Source organism: Nyctereutes procyonoides, unplaced genomic scaffold (genome assembly GCF_905146905.1).
Source record: "Nyctereutes procyonoides isolate TBG_1078 unplaced genomic scaffold, NYPRO_anot_genome, whole genome shotgun sequence".
NCBI classification, from domain to species: Eukaryota; Metazoa; Chordata; class Mammalia; order Carnivora; family Canidae; genus Nyctereutes; species Nyctereutes procyonoides.
This window is the reverse complement of record NW_026575047.1, coordinates 40348743-40368509: the sequence shown is the minus strand read 5'-3', so window position 1 is coordinate 40368509 and position 19767 is coordinate 40348743. Positions and strand designations below refer to the sequence as shown.

General features: G+C 46.7%; 2 protein-coding genes across 2 annotated transcripts; one reads left to right on the top strand and one right to left on the bottom strand.

Annotated features, from left to right (window-relative positions):
* Nucleotides 1-389: 389 nt before the first annotated feature.
* MRPL46 (mitochondrial ribosomal protein L46) lies at nt 390-10527 on the bottom strand. The gene is made up of 4 exons (XM_055326844.1): nt 10266-10527; nt 8455-8644; nt 7527-7700; nt 390-768 (listed from the first exon to the last, which is right to left on the bottom strand). The coding sequence occupies exons 1-4, from the start codon at nt 10491-10493 to the stop codon at nt 518-520; spliced, it is 843 nt and encodes a 280-aa protein (XP_055182819.1). The 5' UTR covers nt 10494-10527; the 3' UTR covers nt 390-517.
* A 103-nt stretch (nt 10528-10630) lies between these two features.
* MRPS11 (mitochondrial ribosomal protein S11) lies at nt 10631-19767 on the top strand. Its single transcript, XM_055326808.1, has 6 exons — nt 10631-10915; nt 11037-11159; nt 15545-15643; nt 17442-17571; nt 18610-18675; nt 19375-19767. Exons 1-6 carry the CDS (start codon nt 10851-10853, stop codon nt 19480-19482), a joined length of 591 nt encoding a protein of 196 aa, XP_055182783.1. The 5' UTR covers nt 10631-10850; the 3' UTR covers nt 19483-19767.

The window sequence follows — 19767 nt, the reverse complement described above, 5'->3', positions numbered from 1 at the left end:
TCCAAAAAAGTAAATAAAATCTTTAAAAAGGTAAAAAAAAAAAAAAAAAAATCTTAAAAAAAGAAAAGAAAAAGAAATAATTTCCTAGGCTAGCCTGATACACCTCCATATCAAAAACAAAGGGAGGAAAACACAAAATGGATAATGGCTAAGGAACTACGTAGAACTACCTTCTTTGCATGAGACTAGCTTTTACAGAACTCAGGGCTCTTAGGTCATTTTCTTTGGTTCTTTCTGGGCCCAGGAAGCCAAGAGATTCACTATGAAGTAATGCAACACACAACTATCAGCTTGGAAACAAGGGAAAGGCAGCCTACAGGACAGCTCTCTCTGCACAGGGAAAAGCCAGTCATCCTCGAAGGACAAATCAGCTGAGACCCACACAATGATAAACTTGTTTATTTCTCTGAATTTAGTTGGCTGCATGCTGTTCCCTGCAAAGATGGGATAAGTACATGATGTCCTTGAGGCACCGTCCCAGGTCTGGTCGAGTATTGTCCACAGGTGGCACCGCCCATCAGAGGTCCAAAAGAAATCTCCTAACCTGGGTCAGATACTTGGGTTTCAAATAGTCACCCAGCTCCTCCTTACAGACCCAGACGTGATGGTCCTTCTTGTTGGTCCGAGAGAAGTCTCCAGTTAATAGCAGGGCTTTGAAGAAGAATACTTTGGCACCAAGGCTGCTCTCTGTCCGCAATGCCTGAGGGAACTTGAACTTGTAGTGGCCACAGGGGGCATTTCCCAGGAACTTGGCTTCCAGGTTGTTCTCTGAAGGGAAGAGGGGAAGATTTGGAAGATGAGGATGCACCTATCTGTTTACTTTTGGCCCCTCAAACGCCAGGGGGTCTCTGTGAGAGTCATTTCCAGTGTGAGGTAAAGCAATCCCTGGGAGTGAGGACGAGGGTCATTCCTGAAGAGCCTCCCCCCATCTCCATCCAAATGCTCCTGGCCCACGGGCTCATGGGCTCCGGATTCACTGGATCCATCCCATGTGCCAAGCTACTACTCTCAAACTGAAGTTAGTGATGCAGTTCAGATACCATTACCTGGAGTCAGGGCACCAAGCTTCTAGACTCAGCCTGGCCATCATTGTTAATGAAGGACTATTACACTGGGTATCTGTAAAGCAAAGCTCTTAACCTTTTTTTTTTTTAATCTTTTAAAGGTTTTATTTATTTATTCATGAGAGACACAGGCAGAGGGAGAAGCAGGCTCCATGCAGGGAGCCCGACGTGGGACTCGATCCCGGGTCTCCGGATCACGCCCTGGGCTGAAAGCAGCGCTAAACCGCTGAACCACTGGGCTGCCCACTCTTAGCCTTTTAAAGGGAGTGTCACTTGAAAAGCATAAAGAGGACCCAATTTGACTTCTGTAGGGTGAAAACATCATATCAATAATTAAAAGACACAGACAGGTGGTTGGAATTTACCTAGAATCTATAACAAAGGTTTAACCCCAACCGAGCATTTCAAAGGAAGGGGAAAGGACCGATGAATCCTGGCATTTGGAAAGCTGGCTAGCTCAACAGGAAAAATGAAGCTGGATTCCACCAACCTCAGTCCTTACATCAAAACTGACATTACACGGATCAAAGATTTAACAATAGAAATTTAACTTTCATAAAAGGATTGTGCATTCTGGATGGTGGTTTCATAGATGTTTAATATTTTCTGAATGTTCTTGTATTTTCAAATTTTTTTTTTTTAAGATTTTTTTAAAATTTATTTATTCATGAGAGATGCAGAGAGGGAAGCAGAGACACAGGCAGAGGGAGAAGCAGGCTCCATGCACCGGGAGCCTGACATGGGATTCGATCCCGGGTCTCCAGGATCGCGCCCTGGGCCAAAGGCAGGCGCCAAACCGCTGCGCCACCCAGGGATCCCTGGCGGTTTGGCGCCTGCCTTTGGCCCAGGGCGCGATCCTGGAGACCCGGGATCGAATCCCATGTCAGGCTCCCGGTGCATGGAGCCTGCTTCTCCCTCTGCCTGTGTCTCTGCCTCTCTCTCTCTCTCTCTCTGTATGACTATCGTTTAAAAAAAAAAAAAAGAAAGAAACTGAAAGAGTACTAGGAAAAAATGTAGGATACTTTCCATATCATTTTTGAGGGGGAAAGCCCTCACCAAGACACAAATCTTAAAAATCTGTAAAAGAAAAAAACATTTTATTTACATAAAACAATCTTTCTATAAAGAAAAGCAAAACATAAAAGTCAAGGACAAAATGGCACACTAACAAAAATATTTCAACACACTCCACAAAGGAAGAGTAATTTCGGGTATAAGTATTTAGAAATCAATGTGGAAAAAGCCAATAGATCCAAAAGAAAAATGAACTAAGCATAGAACAAGAAGTTCAAAAAAAAAAGAACAAGAAGTTCACATAAAAATAAATACCACTGACCTATAAACTCATTAAAAGATGCTCAATCTTATTAACAATTAAAGAAATAAGAATTCAAACAACATGTCATTACTAAGTCCCAAAACTTTGAGCTGTACACTGCTTGTCAAGAGAAAAATGAGCACTCTCACACCATCAGGGGGGTAGAAATTAGTGTTAGCCTCTATTTTTGGCAAGAATTATCAACTTTAATTATGCGTACCTTATGCATACCCCTTCATCCAGCGACTTGGCTTCTAGAACTTGATCTTCCCAGAAATGTTTCTCTGCCCATGTGACCAAAGGTAGGTACACAAGACATTCACTACAGCTTATTTGTAAAAGCAAGACTGGTTAAATGAACTGTAGCACATGTATATTATGAATCATATGCTCGTGTCAGAAAGCGTTAAGGTATGGCTTCACATGCTGATACAGAGAGATGCTTAAAAGCTGCAAAGAAGAGGAGCAAAGGTATATAACCATGCTCCTACTATGTGCGGGGGAAAAACAGATGAAGTATGTATGTGCTTGCAATTCCTAAAAAGACCAAAAAAAAAATTTTTAAATAAATAAAAAATAAAAGGATACACTAAACACTGTTATAAGCGGATGCCTCTAAAACAGTAATATTACTTATCCTATACTACATGTACTAGAAACTGTTTTAACAATTTTTTCAGAGCAGCCTGGGTGGCTCAGCAGTTTAGCGCCGCCTTCAGCTCAGGGCATGATCCTGGAGACCCAGGATCGAGTCCCACGTTGGGCTCCCTGAAAGGAGCCTGCTTCTCCTTCTGCCTGTGTCTCTGCCTCTCTCTCTCTGTCTCTCATGAATAAATAAATAAAATCTTTAAAAAAAATTTTTTTTTTCACCACATATAACAAACTGCTTCTCTTAGTACTAAAAAAACAAAAACACAAAAACACTCCACTGATGGGAGCGCTTGGGTGGCTCAGTGGTTGAGCATCTACCTTTGGCTCAGGTTGTGATCCCGGGGTCCTGGGATGGAGTCCCACACTGGGCACCCCCCCAACCCCGGGTGCCTGTTCCTCCCTCTGCCCATGTCTCTGCCTCTCTGTATCTCATGAATAGATAAAAACTTTACAGAAAAAAAAAAAAAACCACACTATTGGAGCATCCGATGAAGAACAGATACATGACGTGAGTTCATCTACAACACTAAATGTCAGCTGTGGGTATCTATGAGTGGTGGAACTACATTGGCAAGCTTCTTTATACTTTCCCGAATTTTTCCACTTATTTCACTGAATATATATTTTTCTATAATCTGGAAAAACCTATTAAAAAATACAGTCAAATCAAGAAGAAAAAAACAAGATGAGCAAAGGATCATGGAGAAATTTCAGCAGCCAATAAACCCATGAAAATAAAATACGGTCAATCTTACTAGCAAGCAGGAAACTGCTAATCCAAAAGAGACCATTTTTTACTGACTGGATAAGCAAAAATTAAGGAGACGTTTCCATATGTTGGTGGGGCCTAGACAAGCAGGCACTCCTTACACCAGACCTGAAAATGTCCAGCATTATGTACATTCTGCAGGACTGGGCAGCAGCCAACAAAAACGTACATGTGTCCATCCTTCACCATGAATTCCACCTGGAGGAACCCCATCTTGCAGGACGTGGGAAATGAGGTGCCAATGGGGAGGAAAGAAATGGACTCTGACTCATATATACATAAATATATGGGTGTACACTTTTACATTTCTTGAGCTTTTGTCATTTTATTCTATATTACCATTTTAGTAACTTCATAATAAATCAACACATTTTATTTGTTATGCACCGTTTAATGTCAATGTGTCTTTCGTATGTTTCCTTTCATGTCTGTTCATTACAGCGGGAATGTTAGGAGGAGGAAAAGCTGTGCCAAGGTGGAAGCCCTTTCGGCGTGGCAGACGAGAGGGAGAGCAAGCGTCAGTCACATATGTGTGAGGGAAGCTGAGCATCTGAGCACAGTGATCCTGGCAGGAAACCCAGATGCCACCTCCTAGGTGACAAGGAGGACAAGGAAGCATGGTGAAGGTCCCCTCCCCACTCCATTCTGTCTCACTCCTGCTCTCGCAAGCCCCCCAGGCCTTTCGTGGCCAAGGAACAAAGGGTCACACACTGGCTGCTGCTTTGTTGGCAGGTGTTTGCGCTGGTGGCAGGGCCAGTAAAGTGGTATTGACACTGCCAAATCTACATATTCAGTAAACACTCAGCTGTGAGCCAGGCACTGTGCTGAGAGCTGGGAGGATGGAAGGGGATAGATCCTGTCTGTACCTTCAAAGGAGTCAGAATTTTAGCTGGGGGGAAAATGTGTCAATAAACAGATTACCAGGCAATGGAAGTAAGTGAAAGAGCATATACTCCACTAGAACATAAGCTCCCATAGAGCAGGGGTAGTGTCCTATTCATCACTGTAACCCCACTGCCCAGACAGTATCCAGCAAATGGTAGGCTCAGAGTAAATGTTGCATAATGTGAATCAAGGCACACACAAATACTATGGGAACCTAGAGGGAGGATTAGTTCTGTCTACATGGAGGCTTGGAGAAGGTTCCACCACAGAAGGTATAATGTATAAGCCGAGTCTTCAAAACTGAGTAGTCACTCCAAGGAGGAGTATACCATTCCAGTCAGAGATCAGCAGGCCACAAAACAGACACTTGAATGACCACATTACTGGAGGAACACAGAAGGTCTGCTAGGTTGGAACTCAGAATATACATCAATGTGCAGCCAGATGGAAGACTGGCAAGCTCAGGACCAGAGCAAACGGATCTATAGGCCATTCTTGCAAGTCTGAACTTTTATGGGAAACCTTCTAGGCAGAGAGATTTGTTGGAAAGTTCATTCTGGCAGCACTGAAGGGCATGACATGAAAGCCATGGGGAATTTATTTGGCATCTAATTCAAAGGTCTAGCACAATGGTTCTCAACCACTGTGATTTCACTCCCAGGGTAATATTTGGCAATGTCTAGGGACATTTTTGGCTGTTACACTAGGACAAGTGAGGATGGGCTAGTGCTACTGGCATCTAGTGGGTAGAAGCCAGGGATGCTGCTAACCATCCCATAATGCTCAGAACAGCCTCCCCCTGCCCCAAAGAATTACCTGGCCCCAAATGTCAACAGTGCCAAGGATGAGAAAACCTGATCTGGCGAGAAGCAAAAAGGGTGACAGTTAACACTGTGGGAATAAAGAGAGGAATATTTAGAATAGACCAGGTGGAACTTGAGAACTTCAGACTGTAAGAATGAGGTCAAAGATAACTCTGACATTTCCAGTTGGGTAAAGGAGTTAAGTGTCAGGCCACTAAGCAAAGCTGCAAGGATAAGAAGAGGTGCAGGCTGAGAGTGGTAGGACTGTCAATTTTGAAAGTACACACTAAATTTTTAAATCTCAGTGGGGGACAGGGAAAGCACAGTGATGATCCCGCTAGCCTGCATCCCTAGAGGGTATTTTCAGACCCCTAGATGTGTGTTGAATTGAATGCTTGCCCCTCAAACCACCCATTATTGAATGCTTTAAGATAAGTAAATAAGCCTCTTACAGAAAGTCTAGGCACTTTCTAATTGGCTGCTCCTGTACTGGGCCCTGGGGCAGAACCTAAATCACAGCAGAAACAACTTTCTCAGGGAAAATACAGATTGTCCATTACTGAGTCACCAAGACATCTTCCTCAAAATGACACCAGAGCCAAGAAATGAAAAATGTCATTTTCAAAGAGACACTCAAAATTCAAAGTCAATTTCAGAAGGCAGTGGATTATCTAGACGGAAACGTTCTGAAACACCAAATACTTCTTCAGGATCTAAAGGATGGGCTAAAGAGAGAATTATGAGTGACAGGCCATATTCTAGATATGAAAGAATTAAAGGTACTTTGTGTTTTTTAAGTTCTCAGTACAATAATGTTGCTTAAAAAAAAAAAAGGTAAGTTTATGCGAAGCAGATCAGTAAAAGATTCATCCTATGCAGATATGAAATAAAACCCACTTCAAGAAATTCATAGATTAAACTAATCAAAATTGTGGGAAAAGAGAAAGCCAAACAAGCACAAAGCACACCATGATCATTTTTATGAATAATAAATAATGAAGTTTTCAGTGGCATAAAATCTGAAAATCTGGCGTAAATACTAATGATCGGAATCCCGTCTGAACTTTGAATTCCACTGGCGTTCCAAACAGAGACAGAAATGCCACTAAAGAGAAGGCGAGTAGGATCCATCGAATCGGCAGGACCTACGATGGCTACCTACTACAATTAAATAATCTTACAACAGTGGACTCAAGAGAAGGTATGGGCCAATTAAACCTGAAAAAGTACTAGAATTATCTCTTCCTGTGGAATATGCAAAACCATGAAAACCTGGAAATGAAGGCTGTGCATGTTGTTGGGAAGACAAGGTTCACTGAGCAGAAATTGAACCTGTCCATTCTTCAGGTACAAAAGCAGTTGTTAAATCTATTAAGGCAACCACAAAGTGCCCTGATGCAACACCGGCCCACTCAAAGAGAGGTGTGGGAGGAGGAAGGACCCACAAGGGAACTCCCAAGTTCCACAGAGGAGGTGAAGGCAGAACAAGAAGATCTACTCAGCCAACCCAGCAGTTTTACCAACCTCCCCAGGCTTGGAACTAAGACCAAGCAGAGTCTTTATGAAGAAAGGAGCCACTGACTAAAACTTCCAGATCAAAACCTGTTGACAGACCTCTTGCTTTCCCTTCAGAAGCAGCAGCAGACATGGTGGATATTATCTGGAGAATGAAATAGTAGATTTGAGGGGGGAAAATTCAACTCCACACAAAGGACAGAAAAAAAATATGGAGTTCAACAAAGCAAATACTTTTTACAAGTGAAAAAAAGAACTATTTCTTCTGCCGTCAAGAAGACCAAATGCAATATTATATAGAAGGAAAAAAAAGAAATAGAAGAAAAACTTAAAAATCTCTCTGGGACAAAGCCTTTTGCCTAATCTAAGATTTTTTTCTAGTTGAAACTTTCATAGATTTCAGAGTTCCCATTAACAACCCATCTCCAATCCTTCCAGCCATCCTAACAAGTCAGCCTGCATATCCTGTGGCTTAGTGTGAAGCGAGTCTTGTGAGGTTCAGAGGGAAGCAGAGAACTCACCTGAGAGTGTGGCCAGGGTTCGCTCCGCTGTTCCTCGGAGGGTCTCCCCGGGCTGCCACTCCGCCTGGGGAAGCATCCAAACATCCTGGTCTCCAAGCTTCTCTTTGACCAACAGAACAAGGTTCCTGTCTAGCTTCCGCTGCAGTGAGGTTCGGTCATTCTTTTTATCGGCTTCTGTGAAGAAAAGGGGATCACAGAAGACAAAAAGACTGTGATCTGCCAGAACCAAGAAAGAACAGAGTTTTGCAGTCTTCTTTTAAGGTAGAGCCACAACCTCTGTCCTCTTATAATCAAATTACAATCCTGATCCATCTCTCTAATTCAGACCTCTTTCAGAGTCTCACAATCTTAAGAAAACTACAATGTAAGAAGAGAAAACCAAAAGCTGAACTTCTCCTTTTAAGAGCACAACACAAAGTACTTTGAGCCTTTGGAAAAGCAGCTCTACCCACACTACTTCAAACACTACTACTTCACTGGTTTTGACACTATTAGTGACTTAACTTGGCCCCACTTTCTCTGTTCTTCAGGCTTCATCTCTGAAGCAAAGATAAGAGAACTCAATCCTCTGCTTTAGGAGAGCTTTCAGATAAAACACAGGAAACTAGTGGGAAAGGCTTAATTTCCCCCCACTCTCACACCTGAACTAGGAGTTAAACTCAAATAACGTTCATAAAGTTTAACTGAGAGAGAATAGGTTATCCCAACACCCCCTACCTTCCACTCAAAAATAACATGTGCCTTTAAAAATGTTATTAGGGTGGATGTGAGAAACAGGGAAAAGGATTTATTTTCCTCCCACCTGAAGGAAGTTCTGCAATTACTTGTTACTTAAAATACAAAGCAGGGGCTAAGCCAATGTCCTTTATCTAGGAACCACAATACTCCCCTTTCCCTTCTCTCCTGCTGGCCTGTAAAGATCACACACCTGTTATGCGAGCTCCAGGTTTGAACTGTAGGAATTTCTGCTCCCATACATCTTCCAAATCCTGCACCAGCAGTATATCCTGTTCGTCATCTTCCTCATCATACAAGTCAGCTTTCTTCTTTGCCAGTCGGCGGGTTTCATCCAATGCACGAAGCTCATGGTCTGAATACATACTTCTCTCTACCTCAATCTAGGAAAATTAAAAGCACAAAATAGCCAAACCAAAACAAACAACAGGTAGAAGAGAAAACAGAGCTATAGCACACTTGACAGACTCAGAAGTTTACCACCCAGCATAACCAAACATACAATCAAAACACCACCAAAAAAAAAAAAAAAAAAAAAAAAGGAAAAAAAGGTCACCCGCACTTTGGGCTTGAGTTACATTTGCTAACATGTTAGGATGTGATTGGAAGTCAAGCTGCTACAAAGAACAGAGGGATTGGGACAGGCATGGCCTGCCCACTTACCACACTCCTCTGTCAGTCTTTGATCTCACAATGAGCCTTCCTGCCTCGGGGAGTTTACAGATGCACTCCCTTCTTCCTAGAGTGTTTTCCCTCATGCTCCTCTAGGAGATTCCTATTTATCCTTCAGATTTCAATTTATTTTCTTTAAAGATTTTATTATTTATTCATGAGACACACAGAAAGAGAGGCAGACACAGGCAGAGGGAGAAGCAGGCGACCTGAGCCAAAGGTAGACATTCAACCACTGAGCCAACCAGGTGCTCCCAGATTTCAATTTAAACATCACTTTCTTAGGGAGATATTCGTTGACACCACCCATAGAATCAACTTAGATGTCCCCGTTAAAACGTTTTACCCTGCGTCTTCCTTTACAACACTCACCAGGGTCTGCGGTTATAGTCATGGGATTATTTGGTTATTGACTGGCCCACCTCCGCTAGACTGAACACTCGGAGAACCAGAAGCAGGTCTGTCTTACTCATCTCTAGCGCTTAGCAAAATAGGTGATAAGTGACTATCTATAAAATGATCAATATTTACATAATAAATAAACCAAGTAAAAACCACGAAGTGAAGTTTAGAGCTCTTAGGAGCCAACACACACACACACACACACACACACACACACACACAAACATCTCAAATTCTAGGGAAACAACCTTCAATCACTATCTGTGGGGATTTACACCCCTCACAGCCACTACACTTAATGTTTGCCCGTTTCCTCACCTGCCGCTTATCACAGGCGTCTCATAGATGTGCCCACTACCTTCCTCTATAAACATCACATCACAGACTCCCCCTTCGCTAAATCAGCAAGTACCAGGGCGCCTGGGTGGCTCAGGGCGTGATCCTGGGGTCCTGGGATCGAGTCCCGCATCAGGCTCCCTGCATGGAGCCTGCTTCTCCCTCTGCCTGTGTCTCTGCCTCTCTTTCTCTGTGTGTGTGTGTGTGTCTCTCGTGAATAAATAAAATCTTTTTTAAAAAATAAAAATTCAAAAAATTACCGACTGCCTACGATAGGAGCTAAGTCGTCTTGTTCACCACCGCACCCCTCGTGTATCCGACCACAAAGGAAAACAATTCTAAAGAGCTGCCTAACGTGGCAACATCGGATGCCAATGAAAACTATCTGTTATCGAACGCCTTGTTCGCAGCGAGCCAACCCTGTAAGGTAGATGCTGATGCGCAGGCTGAGCGTGCTGAAGTTCGGAGAAACGAAGGGACGAGCTCAAGGTTACGCAGACTGACTGTGCCGGAGTCGGAATCCAGCCCTGGCCCACGTGCTTCTGTGGGTTCCGCAACAGCACCCTGAAGCCGCCGGCCGCACCTCCATCCTACCTGCTGGAAGAGAGCCGCCATCTCTTCCTGCAGCGGGGTCAGCGGCTTCGAAACCAGCGGTGGCCGCTGCAGGCACAACGCGCCCAAAAGACGCCATGGAGACCCGCTGCTCGAGGGTCCGGCCGCGAGGGACAGGCTGCGAGAACCCAGGCTAGCGGTCCGGAGCCCCTCGAGCCGCCGCCAGCCCTTGGCCACCCCAAGCACAGTCCGCCCTACGGGCGCCGCCATGCTCCGGCCCTCCCGCAGTGCACCGCGGCTCCCTGCGGGGGCCTGGGCCAATCGCATGTTCCCACAAGGCAGCGCGGGAGAGCAAGCGGGCCGTCCGGGGAGCTACTAGAATGAACCATTCCAATATGGAGGGGTGGGCGAAGATTTCATGTTAGAAGATTAGGGACAAAGGAAGAAACTCTCGGTGCGCACTCGCAATGATAGTTATCGTAGAGCATTGGAATGGGAGCAAAAATCTTTAGTGGGCCTTATGAAGAGGAATGAGATGACTTTCCTTGTACGCTCTCCCCCACAAGCTCTCGCGGTGCTGGCGCCGCGGTCGCCGCGGACGGCGGCTGACGGGGGTCAATTCCAGTCATGCAGGTGGTACGGACGACGAGGTCTTGGTTCTTGCGGTGGTGGGCTTGGTCCCCGGCGCCCAGGTGAGAATGGTCACCGGCCCCCACCCCCTCCCCGGCGACTGCGCTCCTGCGCGTGCCCCTGCACTGCTTGGACTGCAGTGGCCGTTAGGCCTGGACCTCACTGAGCTTTCCCTCCCCTCAGGGTCGTGGCGGGGGCGCCAGCCTCCACCATCCACGCCGGCGCCCGGCAGCTGCAAAGCCAAGCGGCCAAGCAGGAGGCTGGGGAGAAGGCGGAGGCTTCGACTCCGAGCCGCAGCGGCTTCAGGTGAGGGCCAGTTAAGTCTCGGGGCACCGGCGTCACGGTCCAGAGTCCGAGGACCAGTGAATTCCCAACTCTGCCACTTGACATCTTTGGGAGCTTGTGCACATTAGTCCCTGAGCCGCAGCTTTCTCATATACAGATGGAGAGGGTGCCGAGAGAGGTTGCGGGGGTCAAATGCGATGAGCCTTGGCACGCAGCAGACGCTCTGGGAACACTTTGATCCATGAGTGAGCCGAAGTATCACCTTTTTCCCACCGAGAGGGGTCTCACGGCTGACTCACAACCTTCCCTGGGTCTCGGTTGCAACATGGGAGTTGGGGGTGCTCCGCGGTGGTGTAGGTTATTGAGCTGTTGCAGGGTGGGTTTTGTGCTCCACCCTAGGGACTGACACGTTGCGTTGCCATCAGTGCCACCACCCCTGCGTGCATTCACAACCATTTGGGTGCCAGGCGCTGTGCTAGATGCTGGGAATGCAAGTACAGAAGGTGGTTCTACCCCACGAGTAGGTCACAGGCCACTGGGGAAGACAGCCATGCAAACATATGCAGCATAATCTGGTCAGTAGTGGATGAGAGGTGAAGGAATGAGTGTCTCACTCCCGAGGAGATCAGCCAACACTGCCGGCAAGATAATGTGGAGCTGAGAACTGAACGGAGTTGGAGTTCAGCTGGACAATGGGAAAGGGGTCATCTTAGGCAAAGCTAATAGTCTGTGTAAAGGCATGTGGTACATTCAGGTGTGTGTGTGATGGCACAAGAGGCCAACAGGAGAAGGAATCAGAATGCTGAGGGTCTCATCTGCAACCGTGCAGCTTTCACACTGTTCCCACTGTAGGCAGAGGGGGGTGGGGAGCTGCTGAAGGAATTTAAGCCAACATCCTGTTATAGTCGTCCAGCAATGTCAGGCACTGCTTAAGGCATTAGGGACACATCAATGACCAAACACTCAAAAAACCCTGTCCCCGTAGGACTCAAATTCTCGTGGGAGGGGGCAGTAAATAGAAAACACATAAAACGTGAGGGTACGACAGATGGTGAGAGTGTGTCTAGCAATTGGGAGCAATTGCCCTACCAGCTTGTAGGTCTTCCTAAGGACTTCAAACAGCTTTGACTCTGAATGAGATGGGAAGCCACTGGAGAGTTTTGAAGAGAGGGCTGAAATGATGTTGCTTCATTTTAAAGAGTCCCTTTGGCTGCCATATTATTAATGGAACTGTCAAGAAGCAAGGATGGAAGCCGGGAGAAGTCTTCTAAGTGGTTAGAAGATTTTTTAAATAATCCAGGCAGGGAATGATGGTGGCTTGGGTCAAGATGACAGCTTTCGGGGTAAGAACATACAGAAAGTGGGACCAACAAGATGTGTTCGTGTAAGGTGTGAGAAAAGGAGAAGAATGAAGAAGGAACACTAAAATCTTTGGCCTAAGCAGCTGGAAAGGTGGAGTTGTCATTCCTGAAAATGGGGAAGACTGTAGGAGTTTGGCTTTGGGTGGTTACGTTTGAGATGCTTAATTAACACCTAATGGAGATACAGTGTGGGCTTTTAGAAAGGGAGGTCAGGGGACTGATGGGGGCTAGAGACACACACACACACTTGGAAGATTCATCGTGTAGATGACGTTTAAAACCACAAGACTGCGAGATCATCAAGAATGTAAGTGTAGATAAAGAGGAGAAGAGGTCCTAAGACCGAAACCTAGAGTCCTCTGGTGTTTAGAAATTTAGGAGATGAGGAAAAATCAGCAAAGGAGACAAAGAGGGAAACTCCTGAGAGGTGGTAAGAAAATCTAGCGTGGTTTCAAGGCTGGAGAGATCAGCTGTGTCAGATGTTATTGATATAACAAGTCACTGTGCTGATGACAGAACTGCTCGTTTGATTTAACACAGTGAGTTGGTTGGTGACCTTGCCTAGAGTATTTTTGGTGGAATAATAGGACTAAAGTCTGATTGGAGTGGGTTCAAGGAAAATAGAAGACAGAAAGAAATACCAAGTATAGTCCATTCTTTGAGAGGGAGTAGAGAAATGGGCAGGAGTTCAGGGAGGTTTTGGGATAAAGAGGTTTTTGTTTGTTTTTAGGTTGGGGGATGTCAGCATGTTCTGCTGACAGGAATGACATGGGGTAGAAACATTGGTGGAATGATGTCCTTGAGAGGCTAACACAAGTGGAGCATCATAAGAGGAGAGAAGGGAAAGATTGTGGGCACAGATGTTTGGTGGTGGAAGCAAGAAGAAATTCTGATTGCTTGTATTTCTCTCCGAAGGTCATCATTTGGCTGTGAAGAGACGAGAAGGAGGTGGAGGCTTAGGGAGACAAAGGACGGTCTAAAGTAGTCATCCAGGAGAGTGGAAGAATAATTGAATTGGGGACATGTGTACAGTGCGGGTTGCCAGGCAGTCCTGAGGGCCCACTTGATGCTAGAAGTCATAAAATAAAGCAGTAGTTCCCAGCTGAGGCAGTTTGGCCTCCAGGGGGACTTTTGGCAATATCTGAAGGCATTTTGGTTGTTAGAACTTAGGACAGTGGAGGGACAACTAGTGGGTAGAGGCTGAGGATGCTGCTGAACACCTCACAACATGTAGGCCAGCCCCTCACAACAAAGAATTCTCTTGCCCAAAATGTCAATAGTGTTGAAGTTGAGAAACCACGATACGTATAGAGACCAGTCAACATTGGTATGGATTTTTCCGTAGCCAGCTGTGCAGGGGCATGCCCGGGTTCAGAGTGGCAGGAGAGATGGATTCAGCCATGGTTAGAGTTTGCCAGGAGGGGACGATGAAGTAAGAGGCAGAGGTATGCAAAAGGAGCAATTATAATGATTGGTCGTGGAATTTACTAGAGGCCAGGAGAGAAGTAAAGGCCAGGGGGCAGTGAGGGAAAGTGAATCAGTGGGCTTGGAGAAGGGTTCCTAGAGTGAGGGTAGCAGGGATGTGCCTGGAGGTGGTAGCCTGACATCATGACGAGGTGTGCAGACGTGGCAATGACAAAGGCCAGGTGTGACCACATGAGGAAGCAGCCAGGCTAGGCCAGAGGACACAGGATCATTGGAGAAAAGGAGGTCAAGAAACAGAAGCCAAGGGATTGGAAGGATCTTACAGAAGCCATGCATAGAATTGTGACAGGAGTAGTGAGCCAGGAGCTAAAATCCCACATTTTTCTATATGCATTTGCATTTTTAAAAAATGGTCTCTAGCCACAATTAGGAAGTGGGGTGCAGACCGTGAGACCAGGCTTTCTTTATCTGGGAGCGGAACTACAGCTGAGCTGGCCCAGGTTCCAGCGGCTGCCACACCATCAGGGTCCATCAGGGTTGGTGGCACTTCTTTGCCTGAGCTGGCTTGTGATGGGAGTCAGCCTTCCCTTCCAGCCCTACAGCAGTGGAGAGCAGAGGCTGTTTTCAATCCATGGCCCTTCCGAAGATACGCTATGTATGCTGGCCCCTCTCTATTCTCCCGGTTGTGAGGACAGATATGAAGAGGCAGCAGGCCAGTGCCCAGAAGGCTTTGTCTTTCCTTGGTCTGGGCTGCCCCAGGGTGAACCACTCGTTCCTTTGCACATTGGACCTGGTCGGCTTAAAGGCCTGATCTTCGTGCCTTCAGTTAAATGGTTCAAGCTCCAAATCCTCTCAAGTTCAAAACTTGCCGTGGGTCACCTGGATGGCTCAGTGGTTGTGCATCAGCCCTTGGCTCAGGGCGTGATCCCAGGGTCCTGGGATCGAGTCCCACATCAGGTTCCCTGCAGGCAGCCTGCTTCTCCCTCTGCCTGTGTCTCTGCCTCTCTCTGTCTCTCATAAAATAAATAAAACTTAAAAAAACCCTTGCTGTATATAAAGGCATTACACTAGCACATCCAGACTTTAGTAGACTTAGTTCTTAGATCCCGGAGTCAGTAGGGGAAACAATCTATGGGGAAATGATGCAGTTTTAAACATTAATGTCCAATCAGAGCCCCATCCACTCTCCATCTTGGCTTGCAGGTCGAGAAGCCCACAGCCTGCTGAGGGGTCGCATTGTCTCCAGATCAGGCCGGGCAGGAAGGAACACCCTTGAAGACCGTTATGTTATTTTCTGTTTTGTTTTTGAAATCTATCTCTGGGAAGACAGGTAGGGCTCCGGGGCAGGATTGCACTCCTGTAATAGAGTATTTTCTAAACTAGAGTCCATTGAATTTCAGGAGGTGTTAGGGGATACAAACACGGGTCTGATCCGAGCGTGTAGGCAGGATGCAACAGCAGGCTTACTTGTGTCTGGAATCTTGAAGGACACCTGTGTGTATCTGAATTAAAGAGAGCACAGCATGGCCAACTGAGCTTTGAACTGAGGCGGACTGGGGTGGCTACCCTAGGAGCAGATCCCGGGTAGAGTTTTTACCTCAAGTGTTTCTTTAATTACAGCATTTACCCTCCAGTTCCAGGACAGGAGAGCCCTCTGAGGTGGGCAGGAAAGAAATTTGAAGAGATCCCAATCGCACATATTAAAGCATCCTACAACAAGTAAGTGGCAGAAGCACCTGGGCTGGTTTCAAGGGGGCTTCTTTCCCCTTCATGGGCGGTGGAGAGGGGTGGGGGGGCACACCCAGGGGCCCCCATTCCTCTTGGTAGTGTCAGTGCAGAGGCCCCCCAGGGCCTCTCCTCCTTGTTTTGGGAAACGACATGTCTTTGTAAAGTTTATTCAGATTTCATGAAATGTGAGCTAGGTTGAGCACATTACAGTGTTCAGCTCTCTCTGCGTGCCTTAGGACTAGTATCTCCTGGCTTCACTCAGGAGTTGGCAGAGAACATTTAAGAAGGTATGCTAAGTGTTACTAGATCCTGGGGAACAGAGGATGGGTGAGATAAACATGAGAGCAGTGGTTTAAAAGGATATGATTTATTGACAAACCTACCAAAATGTAAATCTGCAAGAAGCACTTACCCTGGGCCATTGTGCACTGACCCCCAACCTTGTAGGGCTAAACGAGAGTTGTGATTTAATGTGTGACTTCCACGTGAGTGCTGAGGGCCTCCCCAGCTGCGTGTTGACAGCAGAAGCCATCCTGACATCAGGGACAATTTTGCAGACCAGCCCCTGCCAGGGGTGGGGGTCAATCTTTGGTCACAGCCTGCCCATGAAGCAATTCAGAGAACCATACAAGAAATCATTGCTCGTTGGGGATGGAGTGTGGGGCACAGCTGAGATGCCACAGGATTCACCCAGCATTCATGTGAGAAGCTCCAAATGAGAGCACCTGGATTTCTTTTTCTCCCCTCTTCAGGCTAACGAGGACATAGGTTAGTGTTCCCTGTGTGTAGAAGCACCTATGGCCAGCCCTGTAGATCGCTGTTGAAGTTGTATCAGGGACAGGCATTTCTTTTACGCTTCTGTTTGCACTGGACACCCTGGGAGCTCCGCTAGGGGGAAAGGGCAGTTGTAGCCAGGCCGACAGGCAGATGGCCCGGAACCGGGGCCACCCCCACTCTTCCCCCTAGCTGTTCCTCTCCCTCTCTCCTTACATGATGCCTCAGGGAGCTCTTCAGGCCAGAAGATGGAGCGATGGTGGCCAAGGAGTAATGAAAATCATGTCTAAGTATTTCTTAAAGTCAGAAATGACTAGAAAAGAAGTGTCACTTAAAAGTTTTTTGATGGTGGAACAGTGTCATTTAGCATTAAAATTATCCACTATAGTAATACTGCTTACTGCGTTAGGTATGATAATGGTTTTGTGGGATTTTTTTTTAAGTCACTATCCCTGTTATAATAAGAACATTAATTCCTCTCATGGGGGCTCCACCCTTGTGACCTACTCACCTCCCATGGGCCCCTCCTCCAAATACAATTACATTTGGGGTTAGGATTTCTTTTTTTTTTTTTTTAAGATTTTATTTATTTATTCATGAGAGACACAGAGAGAGGCAGAGACACAGGCAGAGGGAGAAGCAGACACCTTGCGGGGAGCCCGATGTGGGACTCGATTCTAGGACCCCAGGATCATGACCTGAAGCAAAGGCAGATGCTCAACCACTGAGCCACCCAGGCATCCCTGGGGTTAGGATTTCAACTTGAATTTGGGGTGACACAAACATGTGGTCCATTAACAGAGCAGTCCTTAGATTGATTGCCATGTCAGGTTTTGATGAGGTTTAGGGGATGATTCTGACCTTTCTAGACACCTCCTGTAGGAGTTCAAAAAGCATTCATCTGAGAAGCTCAAAGGGAAAGCAGCTGAACTTCCATGGGCTCATACAGCCCTGGCTCAGTGCCCTTACTTCCCTGGCCAGTGGTCATAGCCTGTGCACTTCCCTGCTTCCTCAGCACGCAGATCCAGGTGGTCTCTGCCGCTAACCAGCCCCTTGCCCGCTCTTCCTGTGGCACGGAGGGATTTCGGAACGCCAAGAAGGGCACGGGCATTGCTGCACAAACAGCAGGCATAGCCGCTGCTGTGGTAAGTGTGTGTTCCTTCTGGCTCCCTCTATGATGGGTTCCATTTTCTGCATGGCTGATCCCTGTGAGGAAGGTTCTTGAAGTCGTTCAGAAACAATGCTATCGGACAACTCTTGTTCGATACCCCACCTTGGCGGCAGTTTGAAGAGGTCTCTCTCTCTCTCTCTCTCTCTCTCTCTCTCTCAATACCAATTTCATTGTGAACTGTTGCGGACCTTTCTAGAAGCACATTGGCAATATGCTCCTATTGACCGTCTGCTGTACACCAGACACTTTACATTCGTTACCTTAAATCCTCAGAAGATGCTTAGTATTATCCATGTCTTTAAGAGCCAGTTAAAGTCCAGAGTGCGACTTGCGCAGTCATTGGTCTGGGATCGCGGCCTATGTGCTGTCTACCATAGCACCAGCCTCACAAAGGTTCACACTCCGCCAAACAAGAAGTATTTCCTGAGGGAAAACCTTGGCCTTCAAATAAAGCTCGATGCCCCAACATATTATTTGCCATGTATTAATGATCGTCAGTATACAATACAGATTGTATACAGTTAGAAGATCAGTGTTAATAGTGGCTTCTGCATGGCAGGTTGAGTGACTTTGTGTGTTTTCCAGACTTTCTATAACGAACTACTTTTATAATCAAGAGAGAAAATATTAAATAACACTTAAAATTTAAAACACCTGAAAACGATAACTTTTTCAATGGGTTATTTAGGCTCAGCCTTAAAATTCTGCATTTACTGAGGAAAAGGTGAGTGATATTTAGAAATCTCCATCAGGTGGCAGTGCCGCCCTGGGTTAACCAGGATCACAGTTGACTATAAATCTAGAATCTGACGCATTCTGTGCTCTCTGCTGGTGTCTGCCCTGCACTGTGACCATGTGTCCTTTGCTTCCTTCCCTGTTTTCTGCCTGTTTACGTGTGTGGGTGCCTTTCCCCCAGAACTCGTAACCCTCTTGCTCCAAATGGTAGCAGCAAGAGAGTTTGGATGTAGCAATTCTCTTTCTAGAGCACTAACCACTCACCTCTCCTCTCCAGAAAGCTACGGGGAAGGGCGTGACCCACATCCGAGTGGTGGTGAAGGGCCTGGGGCCAGGGCGCTTGGTAAGTAGCCAGGAGTCTCTGCAGTGAGTGTGCTTCTTTAGTGAGAGAAACGGGCTTGAGCATAGAGTCGAGAATGGAAGAAGCCTCTGGCGGATTTCCAGAATGGCTGGAGTTTCTTTCTGGTCTTCTAACCTACAGAGCTTCTCAAAAGCAAGTCTAGGTCATCGAGTTTAATTTATCAGACTCATATTGAGTGCCTGCTGTGTGCCAGGCACTGGGCATAGAAAGGTGTTCCATGGGGGGGTTGTCACAGGCAGGTCCCTTAGCACAGACTCGTGGGTACATTGGTAAAGCTTGCGCCCAAGGTGCTGGGAGCCCACTGGGTATATCCCCAAAGAGGTGACATATCTGTACTGACTTTCAAGAATAGTGAGGCATTAGCCAGGTATGTGGGGAGGGAGGGTACATTCCAGACAGAGGACACTACAGAAGCATAATGCTTAAGGTAGGTGTGTAGGGGTTCATAGGTAATCTCGGTTTTCAGATGGTAAAGCATGAGGTGGGAAGTGGCAGGTGTTTCTAGAGAAATTGACAGTGGTGAGGACACGGTGAAGGGTTTGGTTCGGTTGGGTGTCTATTGTGAGAGAACAGTTAGAATTGTAGGTATCACAGCCCCCCCGGTGCCCCTCCAAGCCCTGCCTGGACATGCTGGGTCATCGTGTGTGGGACCACGGCATTCTGCTGTTCTGCTCCTTCCAGTCTGCCATCAAGGGACTGACCATGGGGGGCCTGGAGGTGATCTCCATCACAGACAACACTCCTATCCCGCACAATGGCTGCCGCCCCAGGAAGGCTCGGAGGCTGTGATGGAAAGGAAGCCTGCCCCTGAACCTGTCCTCAAGTCCTACCTCCAGCTGGACCTCGTAGAAGGCACCCTGTCAGAGCTGTCTCCAGTGGAGGGCTTGCTGGAGACCTCTCAGGGAGTAAGGGGGAGCCTTGCCCCCTAGCGTGGCGGCCTTGCTTGTTCCTCCGACTGGAGACCAGTGTCCAGAAGGGACTCGAGAGGAGCTCCAGGACAGCTGCCACTTAGACTCCATAGCCAATAAATGCTGCCTCTGCTCTGCAAAAATAAAAATATCTCTGCCACCTGAA

Bases quoted from the DNA above. Each gene is read 5' to 3' on its own strand.
- MRPL46 (XM_055326844.1), bottom strand. From the start codon at position 10,493: ATGGCGGCGCCCGTAGGGCGGACTGTGCTTGGGGTGGCCAAGGGCTGG. The intron at 8,645-10,265 runs GTAGGATGGAGG...TAATTTTCCTAG, and splicing joins TGGCGGCTCTCTTCCAGCAG to ATTGAGGTAGAGAGAAGTAT. The intron at 769-7,526 runs GTGAGTTCTCTG...TCTTCCCTTCAG, and splicing joins AACCCTGGCCACACTCTCAG to AGAACAACCTGGAAGCCAAG.
- MRPS11 (XM_055326808.1), top strand. From the start codon at position 10,851: ATGCAGGTGGTACGGACGACGAGGTCTTGGTTCTTGCGGTGGTGGGCT. The intron at 15,644-17,441 runs GTAAGTGGCAGA...CTGCTTCCTCAG, and splicing joins ATTAAAGCATCCTACAACAA to CACGCAGATCCAGGTGGTCT. The intron at 18,676-19,374 runs GTAAGTAGCCAG...TGCTCCTTCCAG, and splicing joins GCCTGGGGCCAGGGCGCTTG to TCTGCCATCAAGGGACTGAC.